Genomic DNA, 18,661 nt, shown 5'->3' with positions numbered 1-18,661 from the left:
TTCGATACTGTTGCTAAATTTATCGACAATTATCCCGATTTGATAAATTAGGCGTAGTTTCTTTTCCCGTGTGTGATCAGCAACCGTCCAAGTGCCTTAGCGCTAATGTGACAAGACCTTGAATGCCATTGGACGTTGTTGACCCAATTATGCATTGGCGTGGGTTAGTTCGACTTTCCAGAGCCTATCGATCCGTGCCGAGCGGCCACCACTGCAGTAGCGTCTTTCTGTAAGCCCTTCGCCTAGTTTTCCCACCCCCGTCTCGCAGGATCATCCCACGCATAATAATTCTGGGACCGTGCCATTAGCTTTGAGTCTCTACCCAACGAGAGAAGAGAACCCCTCTTTAGAAATGCACGAGCTTCTCTAAGGCAGCCAATCAGAGGACCTTTAAGCACTGAGGGTAGCTTTTTCAACCCCTCCCTGACAACCCCGGTCGCAAGTCACTCCCTGCAATGCTATACTCAATTCGTCACATCGTTCCCACTGGCTGAGCTCCTCTTCGTAGTTCTTTTTGAATCTTTTTTTGGAAACACCTGTTGTCGTGAGTTCCAACTCCCTCTCTTACTTATATTCATGGCCCACCCCGATCCAGATCTATACTCCATACTTTGTTTTATTGTATAACATTTCAATATTTTATTTGACATATTATCTAAACTTTTTACTGCACGAACAGGGCTGCCCTGCCTGAGAACAACCATTTACCAACCACAAGCATCGAAGTACTTCGCTCTAGGCGCTTACTGCTAGAGCTTAGGACTTTGTATGCCAATTATCCTCTAGGGCCAAACAATATCCTACTTATCCTCGCCAATACCAGTCTCCAAAATGGGACGCTAATACATGCCTTCCCCGCCTTGATATCATACTAACGAACTAAATAGGCCAGTCAACGTGATCATCGTGCTGCACTTAAGTACATTCGATCGAAGGTCAATGGGACATTTACATCGTCAAAGCTCACTCGTCCTCCGAGCCCACCATCGCTATCTACGGAGATCTTGGATACAGAAATTGACTCGGACTCTCAGTCCGAATCTTTGGATGACTCCTCACGAAGTATTTTATCAGTACGTATTCAATTTAAAGGACCCAAGGCTTCTACAGAGACCTTGAAATGACTCATGCATTTATATTTAGCTTGACACCTCAAGTGTAACAACTGCTTCCACCCCTGATGATATCAAGACACCCGCCTCCACCGGACTCACTTCCTTCCACTTCCATATCGACGACAACCCCATATCTGGCCCGGAGGGTCCTCATTTGTTTCGCATGTCAGATGGGTCTATGGACATCAAGTCAACGGTTGAGATCGATCTGATCTTCGATGGTGACTCAGACAGCGACACGGGCGTCTCTTACTATATACCCGCATCTCCCTTCGAGCCTGGTCGAAGAGACACGCCTGTTCCAAGCGTACCAAATCCACGCACACCACTTCAGACCGTGCTCGAAGACCCATCAGAGCCCGATATAACGCAAGTGGCGAGTTGGGATCCACAAACTGTCGTTGGCTGGTTGCAGAAGCTGAACTTTGATGATGGTATTATTGAAAAGTTTTTTATCAATGATATCTCTGGAGAAATTTTACTGGAGCTTCAGCAACAAGACCTTAAGGAGCTTGACATTCAATCTTTTGGCAAACGCCATCAATTGATGGCTTCGATTCGAAGCCTCCGTAAAAGCTCCCTTTCCAATGACTCACAGCCATGCCCTCCCTCGGAGCCCGTCTCACGAGAGCCAACACCTCATTCCACAACTGCCGAGGTGGGATATAGGAGTTGCAATGCTACCCCAGTGGCCTGCGAAGCGACGTCTCCTCAAACCGAAAACGAAGACTTTCACCTGCGCCGTCAAAGAAGACGCCGCCGTGCAGGTGCTATTGGCCCAAATGATTCGGTTTCCGTTGTTGGCATCGAGCAGGTAATCCCTAAGATTCACAGGTGCTCGAAGGGTGAGGACTGCCGCAAGTGGCAAAAGCAGCACGCTCGATTCACCCGCATATCTCAGGATAGTCCTATTGACGCTGTGGCTAGTCCCACGGTCGTTGTCAGCGACCATGGAAACTCATGTGCTCGCAACATTGCTAAACCTCCGAAGTCGGAAGTCACTCCTTCCATTGTCGCATCTTCCGATGCCCTTGGTCAGAACCAAGTATCTGAGTCACCACTATCAGAGGGACAGCTTCATGAAGTTCTGCCACGCGATCCCCAGGAGAACGTGCGGAATTTCTTGAACTTCCAACGCCTGAGCCGATTGCAACCAGTTTCTGATCCCGCAACTCCCCCAGCCGAGGCTTTCCCTTCTCCTGATGCAGACTCTCCTGGGTCCCTTGCCGAGAATCTTCGCAGCCTCCCCAAGCTTCGCATTCCGAGCACCCATGGGCCATCTCCAAGAAGCGCTGGCAATCTCTCTGGGCAACGCACCATCACTCCTTCTATGGTTCGGAGAAGGGCACCTTTTCAGCATTCTATTGCTGAGCAAGTCTCGACTTCACACGCTGATCTCTTCTCTCCTTCTGACTATTATCGCCAGGATCCCCACTATGGGCAAACGTCTCCCTTTTCTGAGGTGGATATTCCTTTAACTGCGATTCCATTTGGGCCTGTTGAGCGTCGCTTTTCGCAATCAGTGCCCCCAGATATGCGTTTTGGAAACTATATGCATTACAGAACGAGCCCGATTGATCGACCTGAATCTACCAAGTTCGGCAACCACAGACGCAAGATCTCCCCGCCCTATATGGGCCGTCTTAATGAGGGTCGGATGATGTCTCCTATAGAGACGCCAGATGATTTGGAGCGAACTCCACGTGCTGGTAGTTACCGAAACAATCCATTTAGCCCCACTGGTGAAGTCAGCGACGAAATCATCCATAGCGGGTGGATGAAGAAGCGCAAGACCACTCGTCTTTTGCGCCATGAATGGAATGAACACGCTTTCGCTTTACGGGGCACGCGGCTTGGCATGTTCACAAGCGAGCAGGCTGCTCAACAAGACTCAAAGGCTCTTGAGTATATTGATATCGATGATTATGCTGTAGCTTGCTCATCGCTTGCCTCCAGCTCTAAGTTGACCGCCGCATTCAAGAAGACTGTTTTGAAGCGCACCGATAACACCCGTGGAGGAACCGCTTTTTCTTTCTCTCTGATTCCATCACCTCCTAGTACAGCCACATTTGACCGGAAGTCGATTTTTACCAACGGCCCTAAATCGCACCACTTTGCTGTCAAAACCCGCGATGAGCGCATTGATTGGATGCGTGAGCTTATGCTGGCAAAAGCTCTTCGTCGCGGTCGCGAGAGCGGTGCGAGCCTTAATGTCAACGGCAATTTCATATAATGCCTCTGCTTTCTATGGTATCACGTTCCAACTCTCGTTTCCCCTTTACACGTGCACAGTATACCCTCTCATGTGTTCGCTTTTTTTTGTTACAGCGCGAAGCCTATATGGTACGAGTCTATGATTTTCCTTTTTGTTGAGACCTTGTGGCACAGGAAGCCATAAGGCGCATTTGTTTATGAATATACTTGGGGAGCCAAATGTTACCCCAGACTAGATGTGAACCTCACGGTTTAAAACATTTACCACGATAGTATTGAAAATCACAACTAAGAGCTGGATCTCACTGAAACCACATTCCCAAAATATCGTAGCGGTGTAAAGAGTACTTGAGGGATTTATGATAGATTCCAAGTCAAAAAAAAAGTGAATAATTTCTCAACAATGAAATAGTCAATTAATGGCATGTTTCCCCTCACTGTTCCCAGATCCTGGCTAATTAATGTTCTTGGATTGTGGCATGCTTGACCTTAAATTCATGAACGACTAGTTTCAGCTACTGTGCCTCGTGTCACGTTTGGGGACATTCTCTCCAGTTTTCCTGTGTGATTGTGGCTGCAATAGGTGATCGACAAATGAGCGATTTCCTAAGGGCGCTAAATCACACACAGACACTGGTGCAATACTGGGCCCGTGCTCCTCGAGGTGCATCGCGGGGGTGATCACAGTGCATCGGATCCACTCATCCGCTGCTGCTACTGACCAAACAGAAATCAGAATACAGAAATTTTGGTCTGGTGCTGGTGGACAATTTCTGCTTAGCGCCCGAAAATCACGTTTTTACTATGCCAGAGACTCTTTCCGGTCTGAGATAGGCGTGGTGGTGGACCACTGTTGGTTGAGCAACTTTGTGTGAATGGCCGATCGAATGCAAGTTCCCTTGTCCACCGTCCGGGGTCAACGTGTTGAGCACATACTAACTAGCCGCCCCCAACTGTTATCGAGGAAGAAGAAGAAATTGAGTGGAGGGTTAGCAAGGTGCAGGATCATCCTACGCCGTTACCCCTCCAGCCGCGCAGGGGGCACGCACCGTGTTGGTGGTAACAATCCGATTTCTTGAGTAAGCATGGCCTAGTGCCGGGAGTTCGGCGGTATTGAGTTTCGATCTCCTGATTCTTTTCCTTAGCATCATCTTTGGTGGGACGTCTTTTTGCCCTTCGTTTGACTCGCATCGATGCCTATAGTAGTAACACATCATGGTGAATGTGTCTGAAGTTCGCGACAGTCTGGCCCAGGCCGCCCAGTTCACCCGAGTGGCGATGCGCTGCCTGAATACAGGACGAGACTCACATGATGCTTCCATTCGTTCATTATCGCTACTTACGGACTTATTGGATCTTCTCTATCGCATCAAGGATGAGATTAGCTGGGCCGAACAGAAATGGTTCGTCGCAGTCGGGCGCCTTCGGGCCCTCGACGAGCTTCTCTCGTGGTTCAGATTGAGCATGAAGTCTCTCGAGCTCTACTTCCAACCTGGAGGTGTAAGCCCCTTCTACTTTCGAAAGCACCTTTTGGATAAAACCTATATTCCCCGATTGGAGCAATACAAGATTATGTTCCTTCTGTCCATGCAGCCTGATTCCGAGTAAGAGTTTTCTGCGATGATCAAATACCATTTCCATATTTGTTGAGCTAATCAATATGCCAAGGGAACGAGCAATGTTAGATAGGCAGATTCGATCCGATTTGAAGCGACACCGCGATGTGGAAACTAGTAAGGCAGCTTTAAGCGTTTGAGACTTCAGTTGTTGAATCTAATGATACGTTCTCAGGTGGTCTCAAAAATGATCAGCAGTTTGAAGATGATACCCTAAGTCTAACTAGTCGACTGTCGTCCGAACAGTTTATCACCCTTGCGGACCTTTGCAACCGACGACAACAGGGATCTTGCTCGTGGATCTTTGAAAATTCAAACTTCAGGCAGTGGTTGATAGGAGGTTACAGGACGCTGTATTGTATCGGGCCTCGTGAGTCTTCTCGAACCTCTTTGGGCTTGTCTATATTGACTTTTCACTCACAGCGGGTGCTGGCAAAACATTCTTATCGTAAGTTTAAAATAAAATACTGCTGGCCTTTTCATTGCATCAAGCTAATATTTGTTCAAGGTCCCTCATCATCGACTTTCTTCAAAAGACATTTACTTCACCCGATGTCGCAACAGTGTTTGTCTTTTGCCAAGGCGAGAGTGGGAAAGAAGGGCCATCAATCGACCTGTTAAAGACCGTTCTGGCTCAGTTGGTTTTCCGAAAGCGCAGCCTTTCTTATGCGACGTCTTCCTTGTACCAAGCGGAAGCTCTGAGGAAAGGAAGTGCTTCCTCCAAGGCATACCAAAATGCCATCCGAGCCGAGATCAATCGTTTCTCGAAAGTACTGTTGATTCTTGATGGACTTGATACGTTTTCAGATAAAGATCGCATCTTGGGCCGAATGCACAAGCTTCCGCAGCATGCACAACTGCTTGTTACGCTGCGAGAAATGAATGGCACAAAGCCACTGGACAATTCAGGATACGTGAGCGTCTTGGCGCCACCGGAGGACATTGGACTCTACACCCTTGCCCGTACAAAGTCGGACAGCAGTATCCGCAATATCATCGGAGAAAAGAATCCAGATATCAAATTTGAAGATGAAATTCTTCATTCTGTGGTGGAAAAGTCTCACGGAATGTGAGTCCCTTTCCAATGCTTCGGTACATAGCACCATGCTAACATGTTGAACATAGATTCCTGCTGGCCAAAATCCATCTGGATCTCTTATCACAGTATAATGATAAAGCTTTACTTGAGAAGGCGCTCCTTAATCTTCCCGAAAATCTTGCAGAGGCATATGGGGAGTCAATGAAACAAGTCGTTAGCCACAGCTCATCGGCAACTCGTTACGTTTACTGGGCTCTTTATGCCTTAAGATCACTGTCGGTCGCTGAACTTCGAAGTGCTGTTGATGATGATACCACAGCAAAGCCAGATTCAATGACATTCGAGCATTATCTCCAGATCCAGAGCGCAGGGCTCTTGACTGTTGATGCAGTCTCTGGTAGTGTTCGATTTGTTCATCGAACCGCAAAGGAGTACCTCGAGGGCTCTGCAGCCAGGGTCTTCTTCCCATCGGCACAAAAGGACATCACAGAAGCTTGCTTGTCAATAATTAGTCCCGACGAAGTGGTAGATGAGTGCTATGACAACGAACCGGGCTCATCTCGGATCATTAACAAAGGCCTCGTCAGCTATGCTGCGGCTTACTGGGGTCTACATGCTCGAGAGGTGGATGAGGATGAGCAGACTTTCCAGGTGCTGATCAAAACTTTCCTCAATAAGCTTCTTTGGAGAAGGCCACCTCTTGATTATGAAAGAGGAAGAGCGAACGGTATGCCATCCGAGCTAGGTCTGGGAAAGTACCCCAATGACTGGACTGGTCTTCATTTCCTGGCATTCTTCGGGATTCCCGGGAAAGCCAAGCGGCTTTTGGAACAGGGCGCAAATGTGAATGCTCAAGAGAACGCTTTAGGTGTCACACCGTTGCATTGTGCCGTTTACCAAGGCAACGACGAAATGGTGGGATTCTTGCTTGAGAGAGGAGCCAGTGTCAATGCGACCAACGCCTATGGCCAGACCGCTCTGCATATCGCATCCATCAAAGGTTACCGGAAATGCATGAAGCTTTTGTTTGCCGAGCACATTGACTTCCATAAGCTTGACAACAGGGGCGATTCGAGTCTTCATGCTGCCGTTGGAACTGCGACTGATGAGTCTACAGTCCCACTACTGGTCAAGTACAAGGTGGATTTGGATTTGCAAAATCCAGATACTGGAAACACTGCTCTTCATATAGCAGTAAAGTGTCGGCGACCTCGAATCATTTTGTTTCTTTTGGAAAAGGGGGCGGCCATTGACATCGCGAATGACGACGGCTACACTCCTCTCCAATTGGCAGCCAACATGGATAACTGCGAGGCAATCTCTCTCCTTCTTCAGCACTGTGCTCACATAGAGGCAAAATCACTTTCCGGCCCTACAGCTCTACAATACGCCGCCTGGAAAGGACATTGGATTGCCTTTGATCTCCTCCTCATTGGCGGAGCCGATATCAACGTCTGGAACAAGCAAGGCGAGACTCTTCTCCATGAACAGGCTCGCTATAGTGTTCATACTGGAGTTGTCACCAAGCTTCTTAATCAAGGAGCAAACATTGAAGCTCGCACGTCCCAAGGATACACTCCTCTTCAGTGCGCTGCTATGAATGGAAACAAAGTCATGTTCCGACTGTTGCTCGATTGGGGAGCCAAGATCGATGTTCAGACAGCAAAGGGTGAAACAATCCTCCATCTTACTCCGCCATCCAACCAGAGCTGTCTCGATATTTTGAAGATGGCTCTAGATGAAGGTCTCGACGTGAAAGCAATGTCTTTTCAAGGCTGGACCCCACTCCACCAGACCGTGTATACAGGAACAGGGGTCCCAGAGATTTCATCTGATCGCACTGCTGAATACATTCAACTATTGCTCAGCAATGGTGCCTCCATAAATGAATTGACGGGGTCGGCCTCTGCCGACACCCCTCTGCATCTTGCAACAACATCGCCCGATCCGCGGGCATCTCTCGTTGAGTACCTCGTTCAATATGGTGCAAACGTGAACACTACGAATGGTGAAGGGAAAACACCTCTTCATCTCGCCGCTGAACGTGGACGCGAACCAGTATTTCGCGTACTCCTCGATTCTGGTGCCGATCTATCTCTCGAGATTCCTACAGAGAAGACCGGTACTATCAAGGCAGACTTTGAAGATCCTGAAGACTTTTACAAGGAGACACCTGTGACGGCTTTCCAGCTTGCAAAGAAGAACCCATTTGGATCGCTGTGGTTTGATGAAGAAGGACAACTGCGTCCAGTTCCCCAAAGGAGTAGAAGGGACAGCACAACAACCATTTTTGAAGATGATGACTCCGATTCCTCTCAATCGAAAGCTACTGGTGACACTACTTTGGTGGGAAGTGAAGCTCCGCACATAGACGTGTAGGGTATATAGTGGCTGCTTTTTTTTATTACTTTGGCACTGATGGATACCCGCCTCTCAAGCTCATTTTTGATCTGACGAGCTGAGAGATCATGTTGGCACGAAGCGATCAAGCGATGATATTTCCCACTAATAAGTTTTATCTTTAAGGCAGACATGTCAATTTACTTCGTTTTTTTTCGAGTCGGTGAATCTGTCAGTAAATTTAATTAGAAAGTAGAGACTAGATAGACCGTAGTTTTCATTACTCAATTCATTATGGTTCTATTCACAGTAGGCTTAATTTCAACCCATCATTCGCACAACGATATATGCCCAACCATCTCCATATGCAGAGCACCTCACCACCTCTTCGATGGGTGCAGACATAGGAAGCACCGCTCCATGCAGCACAGGCTTTGCAAGTACTGGAGTCCGCCTACTCGGGAACAGATTCGGAAGCAACATATTTAAAACACTACCGACAGTCTGAGGCTGTGTACTTGGGCTGGACCGCGCACTGATGGATTGACTAGCCTGAACACTCGATGTCGGTATAAACGGAGGAAGCGGAGTCTGCACCACCTTCAACAACGGAGAATCCTCATCTGGCGGAAGCGGGAGGAATATGCGAACAGGTACATTGCGAAACGGTTGTGATGGCGGAGGGAGAAGAGTATTCGAAATTCGCTGAAAGGATGGGAGGTCCACTATTAAGTGATTCCACGTCAGTTATGCGTATGATATCTGATTGGGGTTTACGATGGGGGAGCTTACCATTCTCGACGGCCTTCCATAGGCCGGAAGAGTCCTCCTTGGAAAGACTCATGATACCTTTCGCTGTGCCGTTGCGCAGGAAATCTGCTTCTTTAACGCTATTGATAAACGCGTCATTCATGACCATTCCATCCGGGTCGAGACGGACGAGGTCTTCGACGGGCCAGTCGCTGAAGTGGATAGTCAGGCGCCATGGGAGCGGTGATCCATGCTCCTGTGGGTCGGGGCTTGAGGTAATACTTCTGGTCGCGGGTTCTGCGCCGGCGTAGAGGTCAAATAGTAGGCCGATGGGATAGTGCCATTTTAAAGGTACGCCTTCGAAAGCGAACCAGCCTTCGTGATGTTGAGAGTCAGGCTCAATCAACGAGGTTGAGAAGAATGCTCGAAGCCTTGGTAGCAGCGAGGGGAGATATGAGACACGATGACAGGCGATCTGAACAGCACCGTCAATATAGCTCAAGAGACTTCATCCAGGGCAGAGAAGCAACGTACAAGGTATGGATCAGTCTTATCAAATGTTCGGCTTTCAGAAGGTGCAAGGACGATCTCTAATGGTATCCGCCCATCCCAGACGCTGCGCTGGATGGCCACGGGGGAAGCCTGTTTCTCCATGAGGATTGGACCGACCTCGGTGCTAAAATGTTTACTACAGATGCTGACCGGATATCAGCTAACAGTCCTAACACATGCGGCAGTTCACGGACCACTTATCAGTCTTCCAGTTGTGATATACTGATCAACAGGCGCAAGGCGCATTCCATTAAAGAATAAGGCTTCTAGATTGTGTCTGGACTATTGCCGGGAACACTATCTCAAAATAATGTTCCTCACATATAGCTCCTATAGCCGATTCAACAATGATCTGGCTTTCATCAATGAATGTTGACGTTGTTTGGAGCGAATGTTGTGGTTGGCGGTCGGTCACACGTGATTGTGGGGGGTAACATGAGTTCCCCAGGTTAGCAGCACTTACATCATACAACTACCTGACCACGATGTCTAATCATCTACAACCTCATAGAATTAACGCAATCTCCTCGATCGGATCCACCGTTTTTCTCGCTAGCGAATTTTCCAAACCCGTAGTGTTTGCGACCGTTTCGATGTTCAGCACCAGCTTCGGTCGCGCACCTCCTTGTTGTCCACGACACTCTTGATCGACCTCCAGGATTTGTCCAGTCTTCCTCATTTGAATACCAGGGGCAAAAATTCGATCTATTAATGGACTTTTCGTGATCACATCGCCGTTTTCGAGGCAATGAGCACCCATTGCTCATGCTCTCCCAGCTCGGGTACGGCAATTCCGGCTGACCCAACTCCATACTATGTCCCAGTCGACAATCACGCCGGGTTTCTTGAGCCAAAACCTACCCAAATAAAGTGCCGCGACATACGAAGCAGACATCTGGGCTCCGGTCGCAGGCAGTAGCCACCTTTCCACCCTCCGTACTCGAAGGCTGCCCCGGACAACCACCTCCATACTTGGGGTAGCCTATTGTTCGGACACTTGCCATATTCGCAAATTGGCACCTGCAACGATGGTAGCAGTGAGTCTATGCCATCGAGGCGCAGGTTCACAGGATTCTGCAACTGGCAGGTCTGCCCAAGCGCCCTAGTTCATTCATGATTTTCTCGTCTGGGCTCTGTACGGCGGCGTACATTAGGACGCAGCTACAGAGGGATAATTGTACCTCAACATACGTGCTTTTCGCCATGAGAGCAGGTTGTTATAATATGGCGTCCGTAGACGTCCAACTTGAGGATCCATCCTTTAGTCTGTGCGGAGTAGAAGCGATCCATGCACCATTCGAGTTCAGATGATCACTACCTAGATAAGCCTGTCAGTGCCGAACGACGCATGGACCTTGGAAGCTGTCCAGGTGGGGAGCTATTGATAATGGGTCAGTCTCAGATGACTGGTTGTAGGTACGAAGTACATATCTATCAATTCTTCCAGGACTCCAGGGCTGCACTCTTCAAGAACATTGATGAATGCTGCAATGAATACTTCAAAGAACTTCTACATACTGTGAATATTATACAACATTGAAACTCCTTCCTATATGTACCAGAACTTGAAACCAATCCGAGGCCTGAAATCCTAGTGTGCTGGCCGTGGCCCTAAATTTGCAGAAATATATATATTCGGGGCCATATGCAGGAGCGCCTTCAATAAGGACAACATGCGACCACTATGCTACAAACATGCAGGATTTTTCGGTCCAGGAATTCTTAATACTGTACGTAATAAAGAACTTGTTTACATTGATAATAAAATATATATATGTTCGAGTCTAGACGCCTGGTGGGATTATTATCCATGGGTTGACTGACCAGTCGTGGATCCATAGATCTGTCACCGGCACTGTCATTTGAACCGTGGTAAATTGGTCAGGGGTAGATTAAAAGATTCAGATTAGATAACGAAGAAAAATTTTAATTAACAGATGAATCACATAGGCATTGGTCTATTTTTACAAGCGTGGCTGTTATAGTAATTTGTACATAATCCTATGCCGGATGCCGGCGGCCGGCTTCTCCTATCTATGTCTCAGCGCTCGGCATTCACGGATCCGGGCCGTGATAGAAACTTCTAAAGCTGCCAAGACCGCAAGTAAGCTTACTTTTCGGGCCGCTTCAGGTAAGATTCACCGAAGCCGACCTGGGTAGAGTCTTTACGTGAAAACGTGGGACAGATCTAGCAGAAAAAATCTGCTTTTCATCTGACTTCGATCCAACCTAGCCAAGTGTCCTCACCGGAGGATGATAATGGACGGGATCCGGCACAGGTGGATCCACTTGGTGCTCTCAACAGCTCTTCGGTGTGATTCTAAAATCAATAGCTTGGCTTGTACGGCGTAAACCTCGGCATGGAAGAAGATAGAATAAACATTTCAGGTCAACATTACGTGAGTGAATTTCTCTGAATACCCTGGGTCTATCTTCACCCGTTCTCACCGTAGAACCATAAACTACAAGTAAAGTTTCTGGGGTGGCAATTGGGTATCTAACGGGCCCTATGACGATAAGGCAAACAAAAAGTCAAAGAATTCCCCAGAGTTAAATCTACCCGAGATCGGCTCTACGTCCTATGAATTCATACTGGAGAGGGACTGAGTCATGTCTGGAGGGTGACTTTGGTATGGGGGAGACTTCTCCACGATCGTCAAGCCAATTAGATACGTAGAAACGGGAAAAGTGGAAGATAAGTCACGTGATCCATTAAGGACCCTCCGCATAAAGTTTAGCGTCATTTCTTTATCCTTTTCTACGCATAAAATATTCGGCGACAATCCGTAACGCCGTGGTTAAGGGTTCTCCCCGCGGAGCCAAGGCACGCCAGTGACGAATTTTCATGCACCCCATTCCAGATATTTTCGAACATGGGGGTCTTTATGGAGCGGGACTTTACTGATCCCCCTCAGTTCTTATCCTAGAGTTCCCTCTCCACAATTTCAAACCCGTCTGATCCGGGGGACAAAGGATATGCCCGACCTGTTAGTAATACATTATTACGCACCATGTGGCGAACCAGAACGTTCACCGGTGGAAAAAATTCCCCTCAGCTCCCCTCAAGGCCCCCCAATTGTGGACAAACGGCTAAAGGCAAAAATGTTATGGCGGAATTTTCTTCAAGTCGTCTTGGCCAAAATTATACTTGGCAAAAGTTAGAGATATCCCTTTTGCATGATAAAAAAGTATGAAAATTCGTAGCAAGGATGACAGATAATGGCCACTAGGAAGGCGAAATAAGCCGTTGAGGTCATAAAACCCATAGAAGAAGGGGGATTGGTTGGATATATACTGAAAACGATTCGTTGAACCCGGCTGAACGTTTCCACCGGGGAAAACGCTACCCCGGGTCAGTGTCCACCCCGTGGGAATTTAGCACGGATGCTAGAGGTCGCGTAGCCTCACTTTGGAACCCCATACATGCCCCATCCTCTGGGGTTCTACGCAACGTAGGTTGTGGGGAGGGTTAAGCGTGAAAAAGGATTTCCACTTCCTTGGTACCCACAGACCACTGGGGAAAGACATACTTAGTCTGCCCTTCGTCCCATTCTTTCTCCTTCATCCCCAGTCGAAAAATTTTTCGCCTCTCAACCCTCCGGAAAATTTCTCACTGCTGTTCATCACCACAGCCATGGGTGGTATCCTTCATCTCGTTGAGGATCGGCCGACGCCCAAGAGCGTCTACAATTGGCGTGTCTACCTCCTCGCCGCCATCGCATCATGCGGTTCCAACATGATCGGTTATACTAGTGCCTTCATTGGTACTACAATTGATCTCTCCTCCTTCCAGGAGGAGTTTGGCACAGACAAACTGAGCTCTGCAGGACAGGACTTGATCAGCGAAAATATCGTCTCCCTCTTCATTGCCGGTGCCTTCTTCGGTGCCCTTCTCACATACGCCCTGAGCCACTGGATTGGCCGCAAAGTGTGTTTGAGTATCTCTTCTGCAATTTTCATCCTCGGAGCTGCCCTTCAGGTTGGTTCCTCGAGCAGTACTGGTTTGGGTATGATGTACGCTGGTCGTGTCTTGTCTGGTCTGGGAACCGGTATCGCCTCCAACATTGTCCCTATTTACCTCGCTGAGCTGGCTCCTCCTGCCATTCGTGGTCGTCTCGTCGGTCTGTATGAACTTGGCTGGCAGCTTGGTGGTATGCTGGGCTTCTGGATTAACGTGAGTCATGGCTCCGGAAATGTTTTTCTCTCTTGATTATGTTGCTGATTATTGGATTGTTTAGTACGGCGTTGAGCAACATCTTCCCTCCGATCGTGAACAGTGGATGATTCCCTTCGCCATCCAGCTGATTCCCTCCGGTTTCCTGTTCCTGGGATCTCTCTGGATGCGGGAATCCCCCCGCTGGCTGTTCCTGCACGAGAAGCGCGCAACGGCCATGAACAACCTCTGCTGGATCCGTCAATTGACTCCTAGCGACATCTACATCACTGAGGAGGTTGCTGCTATTGACGCTGCCATCGAGGCCCAAAGGGCTACCGTTGGCATGGGCTTCTGGCAGCCATTCAAGGCTCTTCGCGAACGCCCCTTGCTCTGCTACCGTCTGTTCTTGGGTTGCATGCTCTTCTTCTGGCAGAATGGATCTGGTATCAACGCCATCAACTACTACTCCCCCACTATCTTCAAGTCTCTGGGTGTTCAGACCAACACTGTCGACATCATGACCGGTATCTTCGGTGTCGTCAAGGCTGTGATGACTGTTGTCTGGTTGCTCTTCCTGGTCGACCAATTCGGTCGCCGCAAGCTCTTGCTCGTCGGTGCCGTTACTGGTTCCATTTGCATGTGGATCATCGGTGCCTACGTTTACATCGTTGAGCCCACCAAGCACAACATCACCTCCCTCAACGGCAGTGGTATTGCCGCCATCTTCTTCTTCTACCTGTGGACCGCTGTCTACACCCCCACCTGGAACGGTACTCCCTGGGTTATCAACTCCGAGTTCTTCGACCCCAACTTCCGTTCCCTTGCCCAGGCCTGCACCACCTCTAGCAACTGGCTCTTCAACTTCCTCGTCTCTCGCTTCACCGAGCAGATGTTCGCCGCTATGGGATACGGAGTGTACATGTTCTTCGCATCTCTCTCCTTCCTGGCCTTCTTCTTCGCCTTCTTCCTCATCCCCGAGACCTCCGGTATCCCTCTGGAGCGTGTCGACCGTCTGTTCCAGTGCAAGCCTGTCTGGCGCGCCAATGAGCAGCTCAAGGAGATCCTCCGCCGGGAGGACGAGGAGTTCCGTTACGAAATTAAGGACCACGCTGTCCACCAAGAGAACCAAGATGACTCCGAGGGCACCGAGAGGGTCTAAGGACTTGGTTTCATGTTTTTGTTTTGCTTTTTTATAAACTCTTGTATATAGAATACATTAGAACCGTACATAGATGCGATTTTTTGATTACGACGAGCCTGACACGGTGTCACGCTAAATGAATGCATGCATACATTGCGCTTCTTTTCACACACATTCTCTTCATTATGCCCCATACTCTAAAAGTCACAAACCCGATTATAGTAATTGTAATCATACGCCCATAGGATCCCCGCAAACTGTAAGACGGTAGCAAGCACCACCAAGACATGAAAGATCTGATGAGACGACCCGAAAATATCGAATTTCCCCGGCCCAAACGACTCCGGAACCCGGGCCTGTTTACAAGCACCAATTAGCAATCATTCAAATGCTATAACTCACAGAACGAACAGTATAGACCACAGCCCCAAGACCAAGAAGCACGCCTTCGGCAATATAAAACGGAGCCCCAGACTGCCTCATCATCTGCGAAAACCCAAAAACCGCAACCCCATGAACAAGTGGCGCGATCCCCGAAAGACCCATCGCCATGAAAGTCCCAACCCGAAACGTGCGCCACTGTAGACCCTGGAAACGCGGATTGACAAGTACCATAAGCGATGATGCACCGAGTATCCCAGTCTAAAATACCATCAGCATCCACATCCTGCTACACTGACATTCAAACCAGTGTAAACAGAACCGCACATACCATCCCCCAATAAATATATTTCAAACGTCGTTCACAATAAAAAACCATATGAATCCCAGAAACAAAATTTCCCATAGTAAGAATAACAATGCCAATAAAATCCAACTGTAGCCATCGATTACAAACCTTTTCCGAATGGTTCATGAGCGTATGGAAAATCGCCGACATCCCGAGACAAATCGTTGCTGTTAGGAGGAAAAATGCGAAGATAGCTTGATCCTGGATTGCGGCATGGGGGTACCATATCTGGATGTATTGGTAGAGTGTCCACTCCGCGAGAAGAAGTGAGATCGATGGGACGAGATGGGTGTAGATATTGACTGATTCGTTGTGTAAGTAGAAGAGACTTGATAGGCAGCTTTGAGTGGAATTCGAGATGGGGCGGTAGCCTGTTAGGATGTAGGGGTTATCTGAGTACCAGGCTGGGATATCGTTGTAGGACAAGAGCTGTTGCTGTTGGGTGGGTGGAATGTATCGCAGTGGTTGGTTTTTGGTTGTGTGAGGTGAGGGCTGTTTTCGCTGACGTGGTGGTCGTAAGGGTGATTGTTGCATGGTTGGTAGTAGGGAGAGTCTTAGAGGGTGGGCTTTTGGATCAGAAGAAGTATTCCTAAGCCATGTGGGTTGTTTGAGATACCACGGGGGTTTGTGGTTCCTGGTGATTGTTTGAATGAGGGGCTTAGTGATATGTAGATCAGTTGCCAATACTACTCTTCAACCTTGGAAAATTCTTCCCCAGTATTCGGGTCGCACGGGATCTGATTCAATGATAAATCGAGTATAGTCGGGTGAATCACGAGGAGATCGTCAGACCTGGTTATTTGAAGTACCAGATCGGTCGAATAGTCACTTAAAGATAACAGCCCTTTTTATTAGTCGTCAATGGGTTCTTTACTCGTGCTTCTATCTTTTATGGCGAGGGGGCTTGATGCGAGGGGGAGAATCGGCTTCAACAACATTAAGGAATTTTGACAATTCGGGTGAGGTCCTTCAACAACAGCAGGTTCCCCAGCAGGTGCTACGGCAGGCTCTACAGCATCACCTTCTTCTTTTTCGCCAGCATAGCAGCTGCCGGCTCTAGCTCACCCTCCTTCTTTCGTTGCTTTTTGATCGAGTGGTCGAAGGTATTTTGAAGGGCAGAATACGCAATGGATTTAAAGTCTGATCGAGATTTGGTGAATGGGTAGGGAAACTGAAGAATAGTGTCAAATTGCATGACTATATGCTAAAAAGTAGACAAATGGATCTATTTGATCAGTGGAGCCGTCTATTGTTGGATAAAAACTTGTCAAAGAGGCTTTTGCGTTCGAGTTTGCGGGTATTGAAAATGTTTCTTTGCTGTGCTCATTTGAATTCATAGGATTCACAGGGAATCCCCCAGGAAAGTATGTTCAAATCCATCAAATGTGCATGAAAGATGGGGCATCAAATGAAGTATGGGGTATAAGTAAAAAGAAGAACGCTTGCACGTAGTCTATGATGTCGATAATGCAATTGCACTCATAGCGAGACCAACACTGCTTCTGTTAGTTTTCTATAAGATAAGAACGAAGGATTAATCAAACTTACCAAGGACAAGGAAAATCCCCACTATTAGGGATATTCTTCGCGGAAAACGGGGAACTCCATGATTGGTATTTGTAGGCTGGGGAGGGGCCGTGTAGGAAGGCAGATTGGGATTGCTGGTACTGTTGTCCAAGGCCTTTTCCAGTTTGTTTGTGATTGTGTAATTGAACCGTTGGATCATGTTCTCCTGTAATGCATCTTCAATTGCGGCCCACCACACCGATGCCATTCTCTTATACCCAACGTCTGTCGGGTGAGTTGCATCGGCCAATTCGTCCAATTTAATAAAACTGCTCATGTCGGCTAAAACGATTCGATCGCCGCTTTTGCGTCGCTTGGCAGCAAGCACGCGATACTGGTCGCTGATCCATTCGACCACTTGTGGCGATTTCTTGTTTGGCAGCAGCGTCGAGAGAATGATTGTCGTGTTGGGAACTTTCTCAAAGAGGAGATCAAGAAGAGAATTCATTCGGACTCCAGTGGTGCCAACGTGGTGATTTTGTAATGCGTCGTCGGTGCCGGCGCTATTGACACATTAGTATGGATATCTGTCAACTGAAGAAACGAACTGACTTGAGCAGGATCAAATTGGGCTGTTGCGGGGTAGTTTTCACAGCTTCTTTGGATAGCTGATCAACTCTAAAGCCAAAATGACCCTCATTGAACTGAAATTGGAAATCAGTCAGTGCTTTCCAAAGTCGAAGCCAAAGATCACTCACATTGTCAATCATCGTGCCATTCCTTAAACTCCCGACCATCTCCACATCCCAGCCCTCGTAACGGAGCTGCTGTCTGATCCAGTTCCGGTAGCCATTGTGTCCTGTTGAACGATATCCATTGGTGATGGATGCTCCCAATGGCATAATCCGGAGCAAGAACTGATTCTCAGCCCGCGCTCGTAAAATGGTGATATCATCACGATCGGTTGTGATAGTGGGGACTGGATTGGAATCAGGAGATCCAGTCGCAACAAATGGCGATAGCAAGGCGACACACAGTAAGCAAGCGCGAATAATCAAATTGATGGGTATTGGTGGTCGCATGGTGACTGAGGCAGGATTGAAGTGAAAGAAGCTTGAAATCAAATCCTCAGGGTCCAGAAACAAAGAACCTTTTAAACACGAATCCACTTTAATTCTGACCCGCACTTGATATTATTCGGAATAATAGGAATTTTCATTTCCTGATGATTGGTTCAGGTCAGTTTCCCAAAATCAGGGGCTTAGCACGATTTAACTTTGCAGAATAGCGTGCGATCGGAAAATCGGTAGCCTAATTTCAGGCGATTTTCGTGAGACGATTGAGCGCTTATACCATGGCGTGATAGAACCGTTGGATAACAACAACGATCATAAGCTGTTTGGGGGCTATCGTGGCTTATTAGTCTAGTTTAGGTATAGACCCCGAATAATCTGCATTTGGGAGCCTCGCCAAGCGACATCAAGTGTAACCCAAGCAACGCC

General features: G+C 48.0%; 7 protein-coding genes across 7 annotated transcripts; 3 read left to right on the top strand and 4 right to left on the bottom strand.

Moving 5' to 3' along the window:
• Positions 1–1,047: 1,047 nt before the first annotated feature.
• N7520_006207 (SAM and PH domain-containing protein) lies at positions 1,048–3,348 on the top strand (the record flags this gene model as incomplete). The annotated part of the gene is made up of 2 exons (XM_057140141.1): positions 1,048–1,062; positions 1,144–3,348. The coding sequence occupies 2 exons, from the start codon at positions 1,048–1,050 to the stop codon at positions 3,346–3,348; spliced, it is 2,220 nt and encodes a 739-aa protein (XP_056994147.1).
• A 1,196-nt stretch (positions 3,349–4,544) lies between these two features.
• On the top strand, positions 4,545–8,363 carry N7520_006206 (NACHT and Ankyrin domain protein; the record flags this gene model as incomplete). The annotated part of the gene is made up of 6 exons (XM_057140140.1): positions 4,545–4,933; positions 4,998–5,062; positions 5,121–5,315; positions 5,369–5,393; positions 5,454–6,014; positions 6,071–8,363. 6 exons carry the CDS (start codon positions 4,545–4,547, stop codon positions 8,361–8,363), a joined length of 3,528 nt encoding a protein of 1,175 aa, XP_056994146.1.
• Positions 8,364–8,645: 282 nt separating this feature from the next.
• Positions 8,646–9,728, bottom strand: N7520_006205 (autophagy protein 5; the record flags this gene model as incomplete). The annotated part of the gene is made up of 3 exons (XM_057140139.1): positions 8,646–9,049; positions 9,117–9,549; positions 9,609–9,728. 3 exons carry the CDS (start codon positions 9,726–9,728, stop codon positions 8,646–8,648), a joined length of 957 nt encoding a protein of 318 aa, XP_056994145.1.
• Positions 9,729–10,131: 403 nt separating this feature from the next.
• On the bottom strand, positions 10,132–10,386 carry N7520_006204 (uncharacterized protein; the record flags this gene model as incomplete). Its single annotated transcript, XM_057140138.1, has 1 exon — positions 10,132–10,386. The coding sequence occupies one exon, from the start codon at positions 10,384–10,386 to the stop codon at positions 10,132–10,134; it is 255 nt and encodes an 84-aa protein (XP_056994144.1).
• Positions 10,387–13,260: 2,874 nt separating this feature from the next.
• On the top strand, positions 13,261–14,941 carry N7520_006203 (sugar porter family MFS transporter; the record flags this gene model as incomplete). Its single annotated transcript, XM_057140137.1, has 2 exons — positions 13,261–13,800; positions 13,865–14,941. The coding sequence occupies 2 exons, from the start codon at positions 13,261–13,263 to the stop codon at positions 14,939–14,941; spliced, it is 1,617 nt and encodes a 538-aa protein (XP_056994143.1).
• A 179-nt stretch (positions 14,942–15,120) lies between these two features.
• On the bottom strand, positions 15,121–16,187 carry N7520_006202 (hemolysin III family protein; the record flags this gene model as incomplete). The annotated part of the gene is made up of 3 exons (XM_057140136.1): positions 15,121–15,279; positions 15,335–15,565; positions 15,636–16,187. The coding sequence occupies 3 exons, from the start codon at positions 16,185–16,187 to the stop codon at positions 15,121–15,123; spliced, it is 942 nt and encodes a 313-aa protein (XP_056994142.1).
• A 475-nt stretch (positions 16,188–16,662) lies between these two features.
• Positions 16,663–18,241, bottom strand: N7520_006201 (putative esterase; the record flags this gene model as incomplete). Its single annotated transcript, XM_057140135.1, has 4 exons — positions 16,663–16,850; positions 17,202–17,722; positions 17,772–17,863; positions 17,918–18,241. 4 exons carry the CDS (start codon positions 18,239–18,241, stop codon positions 16,663–16,665), a joined length of 1,125 nt encoding a protein of 374 aa, XP_056994141.1.
• Positions 18,242–18,661: the final 420 nt, after the last annotated feature.

Source organism: Penicillium odoratum, assembly GCF_028828045.1.
Source record: "Penicillium odoratum strain IBT 22623 chromosome Unknown utg000005l_segment0_segment0, whole genome shotgun sequence".
Taxonomy (NCBI): domain Eukaryota; kingdom Fungi; phylum Ascomycota; class Eurotiomycetes; order Eurotiales; family Aspergillaceae; genus Penicillium; species Penicillium odoratum.
This window is presented reverse-complemented; position numbering and strand designations above follow the sequence as displayed.